This window comes from Haliaeetus albicilla, chromosome 16 (assembly GCF_947461875.1).
Source record: "Haliaeetus albicilla chromosome 16, bHalAlb1.1, whole genome shotgun sequence".
NCBI classification, from domain to species: domain Eukaryota; kingdom Metazoa; phylum Chordata; class Aves; order Accipitriformes; family Accipitridae; genus Haliaeetus; species Haliaeetus albicilla.
This window is the reverse complement of record NC_091498.1, coordinates 15,950,992-15,973,211: the sequence shown is the minus strand read 5'-3', so window position 1 is coordinate 15,973,211 and position 22,220 is coordinate 15,950,992. Positions and strand designations below refer to the sequence as shown.

The 22,220-nt window shown below is 41.5% G+C and overlaps 1 protein-coding gene across 6 annotated transcripts in view; it reads right to left on the bottom strand.

Annotated features, from left to right (window-relative positions):
* Positions 1-9,651: 9,651 nt before the first annotated feature.
* Positions 9,652-22,220, bottom strand: part of KCNQ1 (potassium voltage-gated channel subfamily Q member 1) — a 422,193-nt gene continuing 409,624 nt past the window's right edge. For 5 of the 6 annotated variants that reach the window (XM_069803651.1, XM_069803647.1, XM_069803649.1 and 2 more), the window contains one exon: positions 9,652-10,570. In XM_069803651.1, the coding sequence (XP_069659752.1) occupies positions 10,370-10,570 (201 nt within the window). In that variant the 3' untranslated portion in view covers positions 9,652-10,369. Of the gene's footprint in view, positions 10,571-12,061; positions 12,330-22,220 lie in introns of all 6 variants that reach the window. The other variant, XR_011328096.1, reaches the window with a different exon arrangement.

Sequence of the window (22,220 nt, the reverse complement as noted above, 5' to 3'; positions counted from 1 at the left end):
TAGGTTAGACAGAGAAACTCCTAACACAGGCTCTCACTTCCTCTGACCGCCCTCGTTGCCCTTCCTCTGCTCCATGCCACTTTCAGGAAAGACTCATCCAGCTCAAGTAACTAGACTACTACACAGCACTACAGCTGAAGGCGCAGTACTGCATGCAGCTTCCACAATTTCTAAAGAAATACCTCACCTGACACTATTCTGAGACCAAGAGTACCTCTTGCAGGAGGGGCCTGCTTGCTCTGGTTCACTTGCAGGTGTTCTCATGCTCTGGAGCTCGAGAGATGCTGAGGGACCTCAGGACTGCAGCCCCCCCCCCAACACACACCCCGAGGTTGGAAGAGGGGAGGTAGGGAGGGCTGTGAGACAGGGAGAAGGGCTGCACGACCAAGACCCAGTTTCCAGTCTATGTGATATCAATGTACGGACCTTTCTTGTGTACTCACAAACACCCCAAGCCCAGGTGCTTTGCCCGTACCTTCCCAGCTGGCCAAGACGGAGGGCTTCACACCTACAAAGATAACGCAGAGGCTCTGGTGGAGCAAACTGCTGATAACTTTCAATAGTTAGACAGAAAAATAGGAACTCTGTCCAAATCTACAACAAAGCAAGGGTATTTCCAGCCCCTCCTCCTCGCTATTGAAAGCTGCCAAGCAAAACACAGCTAAGCAAGCCTTGCCCACGATCAGCTCTATCTCCTCTTGCACATGTACTCTAGCGTGGTCTCTACTTTTATGATCACATGCCATCTCAAGCATGTGATGAAGTAAATACTCTTACTGCCATGGCACACCTAATGAACAGGTCAGGGGCAAACCATGCTGCAACTCAAAACTGAATTTCACTAGGTTATTTAAAAACAGTCTTCTGGCTCAGGGTTACATCTCATCATCATTTTCTGCCACCAACTCTGAGGTCAACAAAACAAAGGTTGTTTCATGCTGGGAAAACCCTAACATTTTTTTCCTCTTTTCCTCATAGTAGATCTGAAATGTTTTAGGCAAATCTTTTTAAAAATTGCCTTCAGATCATATATCTGTATTTTACAAGTGTTAGTTTGAAAGTAAAAACTCCAGAAAGTTATAAATGAGTGAAAATAATGAATCAGACATGACATTATAGCAAACTTAAGACAGTATGAATATATATATATATGTAGTTGTTATTATGTGATACATGGGTACAGCACCTCTCTTAACTGTTATTGCTTGTTCTCTAATACTTGACCTTTACCTGAGATACGATGCAATATTTTAAATTTACTCATACCTTGACTGAGGCCTGCAGTTCAGCACATTTGTGCTTAGACATCACCGGTATTTCCTTAGTTGTGTGTTTTTAATACTTATTTAAACCTCATGCTTGATGTTTTGATTTTTTAAACGAGTATTTTCAACTCCATTGAATGAACAGTTTACTGTTCACACACTGTTGCACATATAAGAATAATTTGGGGGATTTTGCCTGGCTGTGACAATTATAGGTATCTGAGCAAGGTAATACTGCTAATATAATTGTTCTGCAACAGAGTAAAGGATTTGGTGGGACACATGTCTTTTACTGGTGGAGAAAACATCTGTCTACTACTTCTGTTTGCTGATTAAACCTTCTGACTTAGGTTGCTAAAACTGAATTCCAGAGTACTATGCATAGTCTCTGTGCTTGATCATGGTTATAGTCCAGTCCTTGCCTCTTTAAATAAGCAGAGAATATCAGCACTCAAAAAACAAAGTAACTTCAGAAGAAACCCCTTGGAAATCCAAAAGGAAGGTGAACCCCCCCTTTTTTTTTTTTCCCCAAATAGTTCCCAGCAAGGAAAAATCCAGAGACCTCCAGTCAATGAGCAGACCTACTTCTTCAAGAGTTGATTTATCTATGGAGGCTGTAAGCTTTTTTTTTGGTCTGGATTAAAAGATGTGAGCACCTACAAAAACGGAGGCAGACGAATAAATAAAGTCACCTCAGTGCTTCATGGATACCCTGGCTTTTGCAAAGGCTTGTCCAACCACAACCTAAATAATTCAAACCATCGTTGTCAGGCAGCAGCGCGGTCCTCCTCAATAGGCACTTGCCTTATCACTCTACAGCAGATGCTTCAGCCAACCATTGGATATTGAAAACATAAATAATGAAACAAAATTTGGAGACAATGGTTTCTGGGCCGGGGACAAAATACTGATGGATATTGTCAGTCTCAGAGTAACCAAGCAGCAAAAGCTCAAGTGACAACAATAGGGAGGAGAAGAATAGGGACAAGTGAGGAGCCCTGAATCTCAATAAGGCCTGGAGCTGCACATGCTGCTGTTACCCTAGAAACTAACCTCTCCCCTGAAGAGGTTTGCTGGGGCATTGTCCGGGGGACACAAGATGTGTCATACACCAGATGGTCGTGTGCTGTATAACTCAGTTATCTGAGTGGCGGAGTGGAGGAATGCACGCCGCAGAGCTCTCCGGAGGGCCGCCCAGGGCACCATCTGTTCTTTCAGACCCAAGGCACTGCTTTGGCTTTGGCTTTTTTTTCCTCCTTCCAAGAAAGGAGGAGAAAACAAAATTAAAATGATTCACCATTCAGCAGGGGGAAAAAAAAAAGCTTAATACAGTTGCCATATCTAGCTTTCATTTAGCTAATTTTATCCCTGGGTTTTATGTCAGGTGAATTGCTTTTTTACGCCTGGGAGAGCAGCAATTATTTCTCTCTCAGGAGTCTATCATTTATAAATAAAACCCCTTTGAGACCTCATCGGTCATTTACCATCTGAAAACCCCCAAACGCTTTTAGCCATATGTTCTCCAAAGTCTCCTCTCTCCTCCCTGAAGGTCCCTGTGAAGGTTTTGGCAACGCGGGGGAAAGAGCATTTTTCTTTTCCAGGAATTGTTCTCCCCTTCGGCTCGGAAGGGGGCAAGGAGGAAAACAAAAAAATCAGAGTTGAAGCGGCAGTCTGAAGGACTGGTGTAGGAAGGAAATGTTAATCACAGGCTGTGCAGCGCCAAGGAGCGATGACTAACGCGCCTGTGAGGTGCAGGCACCAGGAAACATCCCGGGTCTGTCCCAAGTGCCACCGGAGCCAGCCAGAAGCCTCGCTGCCTTCCGCCGGCTCTGGATCAAGCCCCAGATCAGCTCGTGGGAGTGGGAGAGCTGGAGGGAAATTAAGGTTCAGGACGCTTCAGGGTACTTTAAAGGTGTATTAAGGTTTAGCACTTGGGTGCAAGAAGATCAGACAGGATAGTAAAAGCAATGCTCAAGTTGCAAGAAACAGAGGCTGAAATGTGTGTGCCTGGGGCAGCACTTTTTTCTTAATGACAGGTCCCGTCTTCTGGTGCACCTTTCTGCTCCCCTGCTTCTGGTTTCTGTCCTGTGGCTGCTGAGGATCCCCCCACCTCACAGCACAGGAGAGAAAATAAATGGAAAATAAAATACTTGCTTGATTGTCGACTGAAATAACAGAGAAACATTTGCAACCATTTAAGCAAATGAGTTATTTAAAATCCACTCTATAATGGCTGCAAGTGAGCACATGTCGCACTGGCTGCGAGTCCACAGCTCCTGCAGCTCGGGCAGAGGAGGGTTTCAGCTGGGCAAGCACTTCTTCTGTCATTCAGATTTTAAAAGACAAACTATGATTAAGAAGATGTTGTGGCTTGCAGAAAACTCCCTCGTGCAGTTGCGATCAGTCCTCATGTGGGTAACTCTTACCTGATGGTTCCCAAAAGTGATCTGAAGGGCACGTATCCCTCTGCCCATCAAACCCACATCCAGTGTTTCAATTAACACTTAGAAGGAAATCCCAAGGGAAATCAAGGAAAAGGGATAGAATCAAAGCAGAAGATTTACATGCAGAATAAGGGCCAAGGATGCAAAAGGAGTAAAATCTGAATCACATTTACATTTAGGTTCCATTTATAGACAGCTCATTTAATAACCCCATTAGGCAATCGCTAGGACTAATAAATTATTAGGCAATGCTTAAACACCAGTTGCAGACGATAGAATCTCACAAGCTGCTTGTAATCCTAATACTTCGTAGGTCTTTATCATTCTTACAGCACTGGTAGTGCTTGTAACAACTCTATCTATCATATTAATCTTTACAAATTAATGATCAATATACTCCTAAGGATATAATGTACAGCAGGACTGAAAATTGAATTTATTTTCCTCCTCAGCTTCTTATTTTTTTATTTCCGTTATGATTGCCAGAACAGAAAGCAGTGGCGATGCATTTCAGCACAGCTGGCTTTAAAGGCTGTGTGAAACATACAGGCACCGGGGGCTCGGAGCGCGACGCTCCCAGACTTAAGAAATTATGGCAAGAAAACCTCTAAAGATTCATCTGCTCACCCCCGCCGGGGATTTGCCCCTCTCTGATCCCAGAGAGCTTGCTGAAGGCTGCCTAGCCCACTTTCTGCACCTGGCCGAGTGATTGACCAGCAACTCGACAGGGTCGTGGAAGCTTTATTTCCTTTGTTCCACGGGTGTCTGCCATGGAGAGCCAAGCCTGGATTAACTGAGCCTAAATCCCTGGGCAGCTCGCCAGAGCAATGCTAGCTCTGAAGCAAACGCAGCTCCAAGATGGTTTCAAGACCGGCTTTATAGATAAGTTCTTAGGCACAAATCCACGGGCAGAGAGCATAATGCCTCATGTCAGGCCCCTGGGAAGCCTCTCCCCACAGGCAGCAGTTGCCAGCCCATGCGGGAGCGATGTGAACTTCGACAATGCTGTTTCTTTTGGGCCAGCCCTTCCCCGGCAGCGCTCCCTCGCCAGCTACGTAGACATCTTTTCACTGGACACCACGCTGTATTACAATAACAAGCATGGACGTGTTTCATAATATGCCTATCTGGCACCTGCGTTTTCTTTGTTGTGGTGCCAAACATTTTGTTGTATTAGCTTTTAGGTCACTGTCATCGGGAGCAATATAAGAAAAACACTATTTTCCAACATCTTTTAGTAGCTGATCCAAAGGCAAGGTGCACCAAGCCTTGCAGGAGCCACCAACTCCCAAGAACATGTCTTCTGCCAGTCTCGTCCTCACCCCAGGACTTAGAGGTTGTCTTCTGCTCCAGTGTGAGGGGTTATATCTCTTCCAGACCTCTGGTTTTGGAGGGCGAGAGAAGACTTTTGGCCTAGTTCCTGTGGAAACAAGGTTTATGCGCTCACGCTGTGTTTGTTTTGCCTCCCCCTAATAACTTTTGAACTTGTCGGCCTTGTTCGACTCAGCTTGTCAGAAGGGTAGAGGTCTACAAAATAATTAAGTTCTTATAAGTTTCGTGAAAATAGGCACTGAGGTGGAAGAGAGAGTGGCCTGGTATCAACATCCTTGCTGAGGAAAAGCTGAGCACCAGTGCAAATCTCATTGGGTACCAGGGGAACAACACAGAAAACAAACTTGCTCTACATCACAACTGCAAAAAAAAAAGCTTCAGCTGAAATTTGCCCTTCTTGGACATGGCTGACATGTCAGCCCTTGGACAAGACAGAAAAAAGCCAGTGTTCATAGAATTACTTGCTAATTTTGATTTGAACTTAACAGCTTTTGGTTATTGCATGGGAGCGAATGCTTCTTGGGATGTAGCTAAGTGTCACCTCCACATTGCACTGGTGTAACAACTCGCTGCCTTTCCTGCACCTTCATCACAGCTGCCGCTGCTCAGGGAGCCCAGGATGCAAAACGTTACACAAGCTATTTTAAACGAAATTGGAAGGCATTTAAAAAGCCTTTGCTCTATGTGCAGAAACATTGCATTGCCTGTGTTCGAGTGTGGTAGGTAAGGAAATTCATATCGCTGAGGTGGAAAGAAATACCTCTAATTGCTGTGGCTTGAAAATGCTAGTGGCATGCAAGAGTATTATAAACTAATGATTTGAAAACAGAAATGGGAAGCAGAAACTTGTGAATTCACATGGCTCTGTGACCATGAGGAAAGCAACGCTGCACACCCAGCAGAGCTCAGCTTCCAATGAAAGACGATGGAAAGGTGTCTTTACTACGTATTTTGAACTTGCAAAGGCTTACATTGACCCGCAGGGGCTGAGTAGTCCCACTGTAGACAATAGCCCAACTCCTGTGCATGAATGAAGCACAGAAGTAAATTTTCACAGGAGTAGGACTAAATGAGAGTTGCATCAGACCTTTAATCTTTTTCCTTTTCTTCTCAATGCCCCTCCTCTTCCCAAACTACTACCTCATCAGTAAAATCAGAACAGTAATATGCATCTCAGCAGGGTACACGAGGATTAGCTTAAAACTGTTTTTACTTTTTCTCCTTTAAACTCCCAGAAAAGAAAATCTTCCTGTATTTTACTTTTTTATATTTCAAAAAGAAATTTGTTTCTTGCCCAGACCTTTTCAGCTCAGTGCCCTGGAATATTTCCACCTTCCTCAGAACTGATGGGTGATAAATCAGCCCAGAGGTGTCTGCTAGCAACAACAGCCCTTAACTTGCTGCAGTAAAATGGCTAATCTGTTGACATCCAAAGATTTCTGTCTCAGCTAGTATTCAAGCATAGCACTGGCCCATTGCATTATTTGAAGCAAACCTGTTTTAAAATACAAGAGTGAAAATGAGTGATGGCCGGACTTCTGGTATTCTTTTGTTAGATACTATGTCAAAAGGGATCTAAACCCCAACATCCTCTAATTGTCAGTTTGGCAGCAGGCGCTTCCAACTCTGAAACTCCTTGGGCTCAGAATAATAAAGGCTTTGCATATAGCAGGGCTCCAGGGTGGCTTTTACCTCCTGAGTAATTATTTATACGAGAGTGGTACCTCAAGTCCCCGGAGTGCAGGTCCCTTTGTGCTGGGCGCTGAGCAAACACATAGAAAGGGGCCATCCCTGTCCCGAGGAATTTGTGGTCTAAATAGACAAGTGGGCTGAGCGGAGGAGAGGGGGCAACAGATGTGGCCAAACAGGTGAAGTCACTCACCCTGAGGTCACACTGTAGATTAATGCCGATGCCAGGCACAGTGCTTCTGTCTCCTGAATCCCAGCACAGCCCCCTAACCAGGAGCCCATGCTTTTGCTCACCTCCTAAACTTCCTCCCTTGCACACATCCCCCGCCTTCTCCCATTAATCTTTCTTTTTGCAAACTTGCACCGTCGTCTGCCTCTGCTGCGGACTGAGACAGGGTGAGCTTTCATCACCACCTTCAGCTGGGCAGCCCCCCATTTCTCCTCCTCTCCTAGTCACTGGCTTCCTATTTTCCGTATCTGGCACAGAACCCAGACCCTGGTAGACTGGGGAAGCTGAGCCAGCTCACATTCTTTTAGAGGACTTTTTTTTAGCTGACCTTTATTTTTTTAGGCAGGGATGGGGATCCAGGCCTAGCTTACACCAGTCTTAAAATGCAAACTGCTAAGAGTCTCTAAGAGTCTCCTTTCTGCAGCCTCGGATGTCTTTATTTTAACACAGTTTACAAAACCGAGGTAGAAAATTATAAAGTCAAGGCTTTGCCTACCTTACAGTTTCCTTTGCTCCCCCTTCAAGCTATTTACAAACATTTTCTACTGCTCTGGACAGTTTGGATGAACAGCGGACACCAGCAGATAAGGTTTCAGCAGAAACACATACTCACTGCAGGCTGGTTGCTTCAGGCTGGTCCAGCGTTCAGCTCATCTTCCTGCTTCTGCCATTCCACAATGCTCCGTGAAAGAAAGATGCTGAGGTACTCACTTCCAGGAGAAGTCGTTGAGGTATGAAGCCCCAGCAGGCAAGATAAATCCAGTCCGGTCCTCCGGGCAGAGAGGTCAGACCTGTCTCTGGTGACCACTTGGGGATGGCTAGCTCCAGGCAGTTGCATGGCAAATTTGGATCGCTCATTTTATGACATCCCTTTTCAGCTGGGAAAACGGATCGTCTTCTTTTTCTTAGGGCGAGGTGGATTATCAGATTTGAAGTAGCAGGTCTCCGAGCTGGTGCTCTTTCTGGAAAGATCAGCTGGGAGGAATCACCAACCTCATGACAACTTGCCACCAGCCTTGAGAATCTGTAAAACCTGGTTATTCCCAGGATTCTGGTAACAGTGCTTTTTGGATGGATATAGAGCAACTAACACATCAAGAAAGGAAAATTATTGTTCGCATGAAATGTTTGCTATGCCAGACTGTTATCATACAGATTAGCTGCCAAGCAGAATATGTAGGTATGGTCTTGGGAACAAACAGGTAGGAACGGATGTATTTTCTGGTTAACACAACGCCCACAGAAAAGCATAGACATGGCTGCTTTCAGCAAGGGCTACAAGACACACCTTTCTCCCCAAAGCCACCCCAGCTGATTAAGTCCTGTTTTTCCTTTATTTCTCTAGTAAAGAATCAGCAGAAGGTTTCCAGTCCTGCATTGCAAGTAAGGCATCTGTACACTGTACAGTGGGTTAAAAGAAAAAAGAAAAGCAAAGCCAACAGCTTTCCTTTGTGTATCAAGTGTCTGGATTTTAGAATAACCAAAAGACATGGCATTCTTGTCCTGTATTTTATTAGGAAATTAACAGGCTGATTGATAACCTGAAATTACATCGTGAATCTCATTTAAAAAATGTTCAAAATCATGACAATAATTTTGATTCCTATAAAACATAATGCCCAGATACAATTTCTGTTTATGCCTGTAAATTTCTGCAGCCTTAACATTTATCTGCTGTACAGCAGCAAGGCTGGATAATTGTAACATAATCTGTAAAGTTAAATACAGTATACTTTTCTCTGCAGTCAAAGTGAAAGAGATGAAATGTTGAAAAGAAAGCCCGGAATATGAGCAGCACTATAAGAAGGTTTCCTGCGATCTCAGTTCATCACACATCAGTATTTCAGACTGCTCAAAGAGATTAAAGACTGGTGACGTTAACTGCTGTGCAAAGTTACGAGGCTTTAGGGCATCAGTTTTCCAGGAGAGGGAGAGAGACCACCATGGGGGACAGGCTGTGCAGTGAGGGAAACAGGGTGCACTGGATGTGTATGATGCTCAAAGTGCAAGAGCTGATAAATCTGTCTACATCTCCTTCTTTTGCCAGCGGTACAGGCTACCACCACCACCACATTGGACTAAATACATTTTCCTGACACTCTGTCCGCTTTAGAGATGTTCCACGTTCAAAGCAGGGCTGATATGGTACAGGTGATAATTACCTGCAAGGGCTAAATTTCAACCTTAGTAATCAAAGCCCAAATCCTTCTCATGTTGTGTGTGCGAAAAATCACAGTGAGCCAAACACTGCTGGCTTTATTGCAGCTATCATGTGGGGTAATGTGGTTCAGCTCCATAGGTTGTAGCTGAGGCCCTCAGTCCTCTAAATTAGAGCTGGCACTTTTCAGTACCAAATGACTCTTGTAGGGAGTTGAATTTCTCCAGACATTATTCAGGAAACTATTCAAATTGTCATATATGCTGTCTGGATGAGAGGTGCTTTCCTGAACTGGGGCCTCAATTTCTGCAAGGATTATGGATGCTCAGGCAGTGGCCAGCTCAAGCACTTGACCAGCAAGTCCAGTGACTTCAGCCTCTTGTACTATTCTTGGCGACTGTAAGCTAAAAAGCAGAAGATTTATGAAGCAGTGGGCCTTCTTTTTAAAAAGCTATTTCAGGACAAGTACATTCAGACCACTGTGTTTTCTATTTATATATAAATTCTTTGGCAACAATTTTCTAGAAAGCAGAATCATTTTTTCTATGTAATACTTTATTGTCTCCCCATGAAAAACTGATATCTTAAAAAATCTATAGCACTTTCCACTATAAATAGTATTGCTCCAGATTAAGGATTAGTTCCTCCCTGAAGAAAAACAGATTTAAAAAATCTGGTCATTATCTGATAACTGTTTATGCAGCAATGTTAAAATAAAACAGAAAAAAAGCAAATCATTCAGTATGTGGTTTGTCATTCTCTAGAATGTTAGTGTACGTTTATGTAGTAAAAACAACATAAGTTATCCTAGTTTGTTTTAAAAACCTTAGTAGTAGAAATATATTGCTATCTGCAGATTCATAAACAGAATGCACTTTTTCCATCTAAGTTCAAGTATTATTAGAATATTATTATTACTATTATTATTATTAAAGGAGCTCTAAATCCTTGCCATTTTGCTTGTCTTTACATCATTTTGGTCTTTCTGAGAAATAACGAGTTGTGATTATTTGCTAATGAACAAAATCAATGTGGAGCTTCAGTAAGTTTTGCCTGGTAGAAGAAAGACAGCCTGGCAATCCTTCGGCTATTACGAGCGGCTTTAGAAGAGCGTGTTTGAGACTAGTGGTATAGATACAGTTTGAGCGTGTTTTCTTGGATGGCTGATGAACTTAATTCCTTCCAGGTTCTCAACATTCAGTCCCATTTAAAGGAGAAAGGTGGGAAGAACCCAACCCAGACTTATACCACATCAGGATACATCATCTTCGTTTCTTCTTGGTACTGTCAGTTGCTCATAGGTCGGCAGAGTGTTATTAGGGAGAAAAAGATCTGAATTGACATTGTTGCCTCTCTGAGATGATCTGTTGTTTCCTTGATCCCCCTGCTGACGGGAAACCAGATGATGCAGCATATCTGTAATGAGGTTCAGTTTCTGGTCCATTTGTGTAACCTGCAAGGGCAAAGAGAAGGTTTGTTTAGTAGCAGCATGTGAGAAAACTGTAACAAATCGTGTGATACAAATGCAATATTAAAATGAGAGCTTTCTTAATCAGGATCACAACAACCTCTATGAAGACGCCACAGATCATCTAACAGAGCATTAGAAATTTAATGCAATAGGTCAAAGTTGGATGAGGACAGGCCTGTTAATACTCACCTCTGGTATGCGATTTGACACTCATTTTATACCTGGATGAACACATGAAAAATGAGCTTTTAAAGACATGTGCTTGGATAGAGAACTAAGTCCCAGAACTAAGTTTCTGTGTTTTTTTGTTACTATTGTGTACACATTTTTTTTGAAAACTTGATAAACTTCTAACATGCTTATATGCCTTAATAATAGCAATATGCTCAAGTAAATATCTGCTCTACTTGCAGTGATCTAATCAACTCTAAGCTAGGACTGACTAATGCTCTTTGTCACATTTGGGCCCAGTTACCAGCTCAGGCCACAAAATGCCCACAGATATTTTGCTGCTGTGAGTGTATAGCAGCTGGGGTCTGTGGCAAGGGTCAGGAGTGGGGCATGATTCAGTTTTACACTCTCCCCCCCCAATGACACAGCGTTCGCTAGGATTGCCGTTTGAATGACATGATTCACAGCAAGCCAGAAACTCTCCTAAGATGGGTGAAAGCTGATTTTTCATCTGGGGGGCTGCAGGGGAAGGTTCAGCCTGAATCCATAATGCTCATTTTCTTCTGCCTGTAGACAGAAGCTTCTTAAATTATTTATTTCCTCTTTTTTGCTTTTTCTGCTCTTTCTTCTAACCTTTAGGAGAAAATATAATGAAAAATCATGATACCTAACATAGGCTAGGTTACGGATTTGTCCAAAATTTAGACTCTTTTGGTTACATTTATGGTACTCGGAGGAAAATCAAGAATTAAATGTTTCTAGGAGCACCACAGATTCAGTCTCTAGTTTCTTGCCTTTTCCAGTCAAGAAGTAACCTGTATCACCCTTTTTATCTGGCATGGGAAGCCTCCTCTCTGCGCTGACTCCAGTGTACTGAGCGAGATGTCCCGAGGGGAAGATGGGCATTTCCAGCTTCAAAGTCCTGCCCACTCTCTGCCCCTTGGCATGGCAAGCGTTGAAATTGGGGAGTAAGAGTCTGCCTACTCCCTTCTACAAGCATAACGAGAAAGCCTCGATTTTGCTGTTGTAGTCTCTGACCCATCGATCCACAGGGATCCTAAAACACTAAGTAAATTCTAGGCAAAAAGATGTATAATACGTTTTAAAAAGGGAAAAGAAAGTAAGCAGAAAAAACCGTGATAGGAATAAATTGCTGCCTAAAATATCTGCTAGAAAGTAGTGAAAGGCACATAAAACCGCCAGAGAGAGCATGAGTGGGAGCAATTTATATGTGCCTGGCTATCATCCAAGTATCACACAGGATAGTAAAAGACAGTAAGGCTGAACAGAACATCAACAAACCTGGAGGATTTCAGCAGAGACTAAAATGTTTTTCCACCGTAGAGAAAATGCTGTTTTTTTCAAACACTTTGTACAACTGGTAGGGAAGCAGATACAGCGATTTAAAAATATGAGGTGCCAGAGATTTATACTTTGCAGCTGGTTTTGAAAACATTAGGCAAAGCACCCTAGATGGTACATGAAACACTAGTAATTCTGGATGGAAATGGCTGTTGAAAGATGAGATTCTTCAAATGAGGAAGCTGAAGAACATGTAAGTTCAAGATTTCTAGAAGGAAATACAGATGGAAAATTGAGCAGATCATCAGGTTTTCATTTCATCACTATTTGTTCAGTCCCTTAAAAAAAGGCACGCTTTGCCCAAATGGTGCTCATCACAAGTGGCAAACTCATGATGCTCCAAGCATGACAGTACAAATCGGTGCTAGTGAAGCCTGCGGAAATACCTCATTCCTCCATCCCCCACTGCCCAGGTATCACTTGCTTTCTGAGACTGCTGTGCTGGAAGGTCTGTAGTGGAAGACTGCAGACAAACCGCTATCTTCAGAGCCCGAAGGACAACTTTTCCTCTAACAAGAAATGTGCTTTTGCTAGTTATTCTAAAATAACTAGGGGATTTTTATATATATTTTTCTTAATTTGTGATTCCATGCAGGGATTACCAGAGGAAACACAGACTGAAGATATATCTGGAAAATGTGCATTTATGAAACTCTTGCAGTGATGAGCTATTGAACATGACAGTAGATTGGACTGAGATCTGGATAGTCCTTCAACAGCTGTGCATCTTGGTGATGAAGTACTGGAGAGAAGTGAGATGTGAATATTCTTGCTGGGAAATAAATTCCCACAGATAATTGTCTAATTTTTTGTAGGGAACAAGGTTTGGCCGCTGCAGCTGTGGATTGCAGGAGGCCCACAGAAGCAGAGGCAGAAGCTAATTGCTATTGAGCCGAGCCATCTGAGATAAAAAGTAAAGACCTTCGTCTTCCATGTTGCTGCTTATTGGGGTAGGGCTCTAAAGCCACAAAGCTTTTGTGAAGGGAGGTCCAGATGACTGGTTGTGTTTAATTGTTGTTTAATCAGTTTTGCTTTCCAATAAAGCAAGCCATTTCCCAGGGAGTTCTGCGCCCGTGAAGGGCTTGCTCTAAGACATGCTGAAGTCAGTGGTAGTTTTTGGCAATCACAGACTTCCAGTGACTTCAGTGGGCTCTGGATCAATCTTGGACTGAGTTGTCAATCCCAAATAGTAACATATTCTTTGGATATTACAAGAGAAGGAGCAGTCTGGATTTCTGTACATTGCTCTGCTCATGCTTCTTGGGGTGACATCTGCAAATGAGACAGCAATGGGATGATGGGCCCCCATCCTCGGTTCTGCCAAAGGTGTGTCTGCTTAAAGTATGAGACGTTTTAAAGAGGGAAGTAAAAGCCAGCAGAAGGCAACATCTACTGTCATCACAGGCCTCTGATGTACAAGAATAAGAGGCTTGCTGGTGAACGGCCTCGCTTATTAACATGCCCAATCTGCCCGTCGTCATCCAAACACACATCCTGAAATACATCGTTCACTTGTTTGCTGCAGAGATAACTATACCCACTAGAAAAATGGCATCATGTGCAATACCCTTTTTATTAAACTAGCTTTATGCACTTAGCATGGAGAAGTGTATCATCTCCTGTGAATCATACTTTCAAACACATTTACTTGATTAGAAATTAGCTATGATGCCAGAATGAATAAAAGTAAAGCAAACAGAAAAACTGCTGATGTTGCTATAATCTTAACTGTTTTGGACAACTCTGATCCCTCTACTTAAAACAGCAAACAGTGTTAATTACATAGAAAAATAACTCAGACTGATTTGTTTCTTTTAGGAAAAACTAAGTAAGCTCTTTCTAGCTGATTTATGTTTCATTAGAAGCATGGTGTTTGGATGATCAAATTCTTTATATGCAAATAATTTCCTTTGTATTTTATAGTTGTTCGGGAGAGGAAGCAGTGTTTGAAACTCTACAGAAATTACACACCACAGTTATTCCTAAGTCTTACTGAAATATTGTATGAAAACAAGATTTTTCCATCCTCTGAGATAATAAAAAAAAAAAAAAAATCCAAGGATCATAGATTGAGCACAGATGGAGAGAAGCAGATTTAAACAAGTTTTGAACCTAGCCCTTAGGAGTGGATAAAACAATCCCATCCATGCAGTGCACTGAGGAGAAAAAAAACCCCAAACCAAATAGTTCTTCACAAAGGCTGAAAGATTAGAGCACAAATCTTAAGTGGCACATCATGAGAAATGTAGCTACATTACAGAAGAGATTTTTGCTCTCCCTAAAAAGTCACGGAGGCACATGGCTACTCTGACACCCCATGCAATGTGGCAATGATGTCGTTCCTATGAACCACAAAGTCCTCTTAGGTCATGTTGTCAGGAGCAGGAGTCCTCTACAACTGGGTATAAAGTGACATGCCCACTTTTATAAAGATATCAAAGGCATTCCAGGAGGTGCTAGCGAACAAGACAGAGACTGTTACTGTGATGAGAGAACAAAATAATGAGCAATTTATCTATTAAAATTCTGCAGACCTTCACATTATATTTATTTTAAATGCCCTGTAATTTTAAGCATTCATAACAAATTCATGGTACGATTCAGAACATAAAATGTAACAATGAATTTCTTTCCTTGCTTTTTTTTAAAAAAAAAACAAACAAAAAACAAACCACAGGAGCCTGAGTGGCTCCAGGGGCATCTGGAGGAGAATGTCCTTTATGCACTCCTGTAATGGAGGAGTAAAGAGCAGCACTCTGGAGACCCACTCCCAAACTAACTATAGGGATTTACTGGGAAGGGGCAAGGACAGATGAATTACAGAGCTGAGGGGAATGGTATTGGGAATGGTATTTTCAGCCACAGATATTCAGGATAGTGGGGAAGCAGAAGGACAAAATTTGGAGTTTGGCATAATTTAGGCCACAAAGACCACAAACTGCTAATAAGTTATGCCAAGCGCTGCTCCATGATCTGGAGGGATCAAGGTTGATTGATTAATGCTGTCGATTAAAGCTGTCTCATCTGCCCTTTATTATCATTCTCACAGATTTCAAAAGTAAATATTATTAAGGGTGAAAATCACAGTCCCTTTGGACAGAATGGTGGTTTAGAACTACCTATGTTCTTAACATGGTTGACTGAATAAACAAATAATTTGTGCTTAATCAAGAGATTTTTTATCAGCACAGTGCTCACTCAGTGGGTTCAGGGGGACTGTGCTTGTTCTTAATACAGAGAGCTGAGCGTGAAGCTGCTAAAGGAGAAGAGGAAAGCCAGAACACAAGCAACACTTGGCTGAACGAAAATGTGATAAAGGAAAATTTCAGCTACTTTTCCAACATTAGTCTCCCAAGTCTGCTACCCTGACTTATCTTGAGTAGCATTCATTCCTGAAAGTGAAGCTTTTTAGCTCAAAGTGGACCAACCGTTTAAGGCACTTTTTCAAAACAACTGAAGATTGCGGAGATCTTCATGTATTTATCACTCTGCGTGGCCTGTTAATAAGGAGGACCCTATTGCTCTACAGTGTGGCAAACTTCTAGGGAAAGAAAATGATGCTTTCTTCACCTGTGCATCCTCATAAGCAGTGTTATATAGAATCCCTAACGTGTTTGCTATTCAGTGTAATACTCAGTAATAAGCTAGCTTTATATTTCAGAAAAACACACAAAAATGTCCTTTCTGTTAACAAAATCATCATCAGGCACGCTAATGACTAAGTTGAAGAAAAGATAAGAGGCAAAAAATATTCCAGAATTTATGATACCTGTCAATGGCAACGATATGAAGGAAGGTATCAGTATCAAGTGGTATTTAAGAAAACAGAGTGAGTTCTGCATGTGAAGGTGTGGTTATAAATCACATTTTTCTTTGGTGGGATCCATCCTATTTAAGTTCTTGAGAATATTTGAGGAAGCTTCAGAGATCAGCTTCCCTGGCTCTTCTTCTTGCTAAGTCCCTACATATTTTGCTATCTCAATATTTCTAAACAGTGGCTTTCTAGAGAAGCTCAGGGATAGGTATGGGAATCTTCTTAGAGGATTTATTTTAAACATTTCTCTATAACTATAATAGTGGCAGGAGAAACCAACAATTTCAGTACTATTAAAGAAAGTTTCTTTCCTCAAGTACATGATTCTTCAAGAATCATGGAAAGAGTCTTCCTTCCATTTGCAGTACCCAAGATCCCAGATTCTTGCGAATCCCCTTATCAGAGCTTCTGGCTTCGATTTGTTTATTTTGTTGCCAGAGATTAGGCAGCAGTCTTGCTGGAGGTTATATACCCGTTGCTGAGGTGTTTATAGGAGAATGTAATCTGCATGAAGGAAGATTTGTTCTCCAGACTGTCTGTACTTTCTCTTGAGAGTTGGCCAAAGAAGGGAGTATGTGTGCAGTGTCTGGGGAAGGATACGGGAAGTGGAGCCAATGAGAAAACACTCTACTGTAAGATTACTCATTGCTAGAAAAATATAAAGGCTGAGCTTCTGAGGAACAAAATTAACAGGTTTTGAGGGTTGCATGTGACAAGTCACTTTCTAGTCAATGAAAATATTATATGAACACTGTAACCACTGTCTTAACTGACAAATAAAATGGATAACTTTGAGACAAAAACCATCTTTGGAAAGAAAGGCACTTGCTACACACTGTGTCCTAAAATCAGCCCTCTTGCATAAAGCTATCAGTGCCAATCTCTTCTTTGCTTTGACATACTAAAAATTGTTCTGTTTTTTTCAGTAAACTGAGACTGTTGCTGGTCTCATCTTACTCTGTATTTTTATAGTAAAATATTTCTCCTACACTTCTCAAAAGTGTAAAAAAACTGCTTAATTTTTGTAGTAGTAACCCTTAAATGGCTGTTGATAATTCACCATTAATCAGGATATGCTGCTTGTGCTTTCAACAGAGGTTGATGACCTGGGACTGGGAAGAAACTTCTGAGTCACTAAGTCAGGGTCAGAGCTCAGAAACAACTGGGATTTATAAGCCAGTCGCTGGCTCCGATCCTCCAGAAGTTACCTTGATATCAGTGACCTGCTATTAAAAAGGGCTTGACTTGGCATAGTAAATTCTTAATGCACCATATAGAAACTCAGTTTTGTCACATATTTTTCTTAATTATGTTGGGAAGTAAAACAAACTGGTAACACCAGCATGTGACCATTTGATTACTGACTATAACACTTGAGGCATTTCAAAGAAATTTTTGTTTGTTTGAAGAATTTGTCCTGATTGTGCAGCACAAGCTCTAGGGTACCAGATGCTCAAGCTATAGGAAATGGGAGAAATGACAGGCTTGATTTATGCATTCTTTCTTTCCATTAGAAGTTGGAGAGCAATTCTGATAAGCAAGTAACTATACTGCAGAGAATTATTTCTCCTTTCCAAATATCCTTTTCCCCAAAGAAAAACATTTTTTTCTAAAAGCTTCCTCAAAGTTTCTGGAAATATGGCATCTCTGGTTAACTAATCACTCAGCTCCATTTCTTTCATGTGGATTTTCATGATTCTTAAAAGAGTGTAGATTACAACCATAATGCCATTTTTCAGGTTAGAAGTCTCCCTTGAATTCTATTTGAAACCAACAATAGTAAGAGACATGCTCTGAAAGGTCAAAAACTGAAAAACTGATATGAAAAAGCCACTTCAGTAATATGTGATTAAATAAATATAGTATAAAATACAGCATATATGTTACCAAACACAGAATATTGGCAGCATGTTTTTATAAATGCCTCTTTTATGATACTGCTGTTTTTCCCCAAATGAAAATGAAGATACAGCCTTCAGGAACAGCAGCATCTGAAGATGTTATGCAATAAAACAGAAACCTTCACAGCTATCTTTGACTATTTCCAGCCACTTACACAAAACTCACATACATAATCCTTATGCGAACAAATGCTGCAGATCAGCAGCAGGCAAAACTTCAGGTACAAGAGGAACTATTAAATGAGACCTACAAAGAAACAAGTGGCAACAACAGATGTTGTGCTTACATAAGAGAGCAATTCCTTTAAGATCTTAAAACTTATGAAAATCATAGAATCATAGAATGGTTTGGGTTGGAAGGGACCTTAAAGATCATCTAGTTCCAACCCCCCTGCCATGGGCAGGGACACCTTCCAGTAGACCAGGTTGCTCAAAGCCCCATCCAGCCTGGCCTTGAACACTTCCAGGGATGGGGTATCCACAGCCTCTCTGAGCAACCTGTTCCAGTGCCTCACCACCCTCACAGTGAAGAACTTCTTCCTTACATCTAATCTAAATCTACCCTTTTTCAGTTCAAAGCCATTACCCCTTGTCTTATCACTACATGCCCTTGTAAAAAGTCCCTCCCCATCTTTCCTGTAGGCCCCCGTTAGGTACTGGCAGGCTGCTGTAAGGTGTCCCCAGAGCCTTCTCTTCTCCCAGCTGAACAACCCCAACTCTCTCAGCCTGTCTATGTAGGAGAGGTGCTCCAGCCCTCTGATCATCTTCCTGGCCCTCCTCTGGACTCTATCCAACAGGTCCATGTCCTTCTTATGTTGGATGCCCCAGAGCTGAAGGCAGTACTGCAGGTGGGGTCTCATGAGAGCAGAGTAGAGGAGGAGAATCACCTCCCTCGACCTGCTGGTCATGCTTCTCTTGATGCAGCCCAGGATATGGTTGGCTTTTTGGGCTGCAAACACACATTGCCAGGTCATGCTAAGCTTCTCATTAACTCACACCCCCAAGTCCTTCTCAGTAGGGCTGCTCTCAATCCACTGGTCACCCAACCTGTATTTGTGCTTGGGATTGCCCTGACTCAGATGCAGGACCTTGCACTTGGCCTTGTTGAGCTTCATGAGAAATAAATAGAAATCAAAAGTTACAAACACACAGGTTGATTTGCTTTTTACATGTCACCTTCATAAAATTATGTGGCTATAACTTGCTGCTTGATTAAAGGAAGCAAGGTAAGATGAATACATACCACTCCTTCTAACAAGGAGGTCAGTAGGACATTAGCAAATGGAAGAATTAAGTTACGGGAGAGTGAAATACACTTGGCCATGGACTGTTATAGTGTACAAGACCTCAAAATGTGGAAAGCTTTTGGGACAGTGTTTATTTTAGAAGTGGAGAGGATTCAGAAGGGCCTGAGGGTAAAAAAAGTTGGAAAGGCATGACCTAAAATGCTGCTAGTCAAGACAGAAATGTGGACCACAATGGTTGTGACTGGAAGGGATGGTAAGAAGCAGAGACTGGATATGGCAGCTGCTTGAGAAGACAGAGCTGAGAATGGTGGCCTTGGTTCAGTACTTTTGTTGCTGCTATTAACAAGTTCTTGCAAAAGTATTTGGCTTATTTAAAACATCCAAACTATTGGAAATCAGCTCTTCCTGAGAATATTTCTTAGATCTAGGTGTAGATTTGGGCCATGAAGCCCCTCTGCTTGCTCGTCGCTCCTCAAGCTCCCAGACCAGTCCTGCTGGCCTTGCAGTACTGAATGCATGCCCAGATGTGTGCAGCGCTCACAGATCTATCTGGCATCCAGAGGGCTATAGCCAAGCAATTAAAATTTGTGGTTGACTCTTGTAGATAAATGAGACAAGACTTAAAACACATGGAAATTTTCAAGTTAGGACAGTGTCCAAAACCTACAGTCTTTGGCCCAGCACTGCCTCAGGATACAGCATTTTTTTCTCGAAAATATTACAAAGGTCAGATATTTAATTTTTTTAACCCTTTCCTCTAAATTACCAGAATATCAGTAGATGAACAAGGGAGCTTGGAATGTTTTTCTCTCCTTGCATGAAGCCAGGAAAGTGAAGTTTAGGGTCTTGTCTCTAAATATAACTTTTATCAGAAGCTACTAAAGAAGATAAAATCCCCCTTATCCTATTAATTGAATACTCTGGATTTTTCAACAATTTGCTTATCTTATTTACTATAACCCCACCTTCAGGAAATAATATCTCTTTGACCAGACACAACTGTCTTCCATTTGAAAATAAGACACAAGTTGGCAAGAAGAGAGGGATTCGTTCCTTATGAGTGAATTAATGATACCAAAAGTATGAGAAGTTTATGTATCCACAAAAATCACTGGACATCCATCTAACACCATCATCATAAACAGTTTCCCAAATTATGCTTAAATTGAGAGGATGTCAAACAGACTTGAGATAACAAGAAATATAAGGGAAGTATTGATCAAAGAAAACAGGAATAAAAGCCCCTTATCTTTATGCAATAGTTTGGCTATAGTTATAGAATAAATGGCAGACATTAGTGCAACTTACATCCAAAGCACTGTGTGAACCTTTGTGTACCTACACAGCAGAACACCGCAGTAGATATGTACTGTTATTGCTAGCACAAAGTGGGGAAAACTGAGGCAGTAAAGTTAATGGCCCACCTTCAGATACGCTAAACATCTTTAACTTCAACTTGGAAGGAGAAGCTCTAACAAAACCTTAAAAATCTTTCCCCCTGTCCTGGGCAAATCTTCTTCAGATCTCAAAGAAAACTTCAAAGCACTTTCCTGTTTTTTAATGAGACAGAAGGTTGGAAAACTGATTGCTTTCTCATTCTCGACCATATTCTTGTTCAGCAAAACATTCCTATGTTGTGTCCTTCTGGTTGAGCACCCCGGTACCTGTTTGCAGAGGAAAGAAAGACTCTCTGTTTAGCTAACAGGCACTTATATTTCAGATGCTTCAGTTCCACAGATGGGAAGAAAACTCCCTGTGGTACTTGCCTCTGGAGGACTCTTTCTGCTGGTTTAATCACGGCAGTACAGCCTCTGAATATCACTCCATATTTTTGTTGTCAGAAGTTTGGCTATCAGACAACAGCTTTCTCTTAGCTGTAGATTCCTGTTTCCAATGTGGAACAGTGGCATATTTACAACACTTTAGGGTTAAAAAAAAGAGTAAAAGACCCAACTAGCATAAAAATATGTCCCAAACTCTTCTCCACAACAAAATAAACCCCAAACCAAACCACCCCCCCTACTACCCTCACCAATTAAAGAAAACAAAAGTGACTAATCTTGACCTCTCTCCAAAGGGGAATGTTTTGCTTCTTGAATCCTTGGCTCTGCTCTCATATGATACTGGGACTATGACTAATAACCTCTTGCTGGAGTACTGCTGATAATTTCACCATTGAGTAGCTGTTCTCATCCTGGATCATCATAGTATGAACTTAAGTTGCCAAGATTTTATTTTTTAAAAAAACAAAGAAGAAGATATACACTCATAATCCCCAGTGTTAGAAATACATTTTTCAGCTTTAACTGTTAGGTTTTGCCTGACAATTTTTCCTCCTTCCTCCAAACTGTTATTTTTCAGATGCCTGCTACGAAACGGTTCCCTTTTTCCTTTCTTTCTCTCAAACGCTTTTCCTAATTCAAACCAGATTTGAGACTGCTGCTCTTTTTAAAGCAAATATGCCATGTATCACATTGAGTTAGGTCAGCATCGCTTATGTTATGTTTCACGCTTCACCCAAATGAGGCATCCATGCTGCTTTTCAAAGGGAATAAAGCCAGACTAGGTGCACTGGGTTTTCTGGTTGGAATAGGAAGTGAGACACATCCACAGGTTATCGAACTGATCTTATGGCATGGCATGAATAGGGAAGGGCACCACTACGTGCTTTTTGTTTAAAATGTTAAAAAACAACATGACTTTAACTGTTTTTTCAAAAAAAGATTTTTGGCCAGTTCCTTTTTTAGCACCCATAATCTACTCATTATTTATGATTTGATAGTTACTATATGGGCAAAAAAGGACATAAACTCCTTTGTATCTAAAATGAGCTTGAAAAATTAATAACCATACGATGACTTCTGCAGCAATCAAGGAAAAGGAGTGGGGGAGAGAAAGGGAGAGAAGCAATTATAACAACAGTGAGTTTTGAGATTCCCTGAGGGCTGCTGGTAATTAAACCAACGGCAACATGAATCTGTGTTTGATGTGGTCATGAATTTGTTTTCAAAAGAAAAAATCTTTAAAAAGATTCTTTCAAGAGAAATTTTTAGAGAACAAGCTCAGCATGAATAATTAGACCAGAAATACTTTGATAAATATTATTATGGAGAAGTCATTTATGGGCCATGGCATTT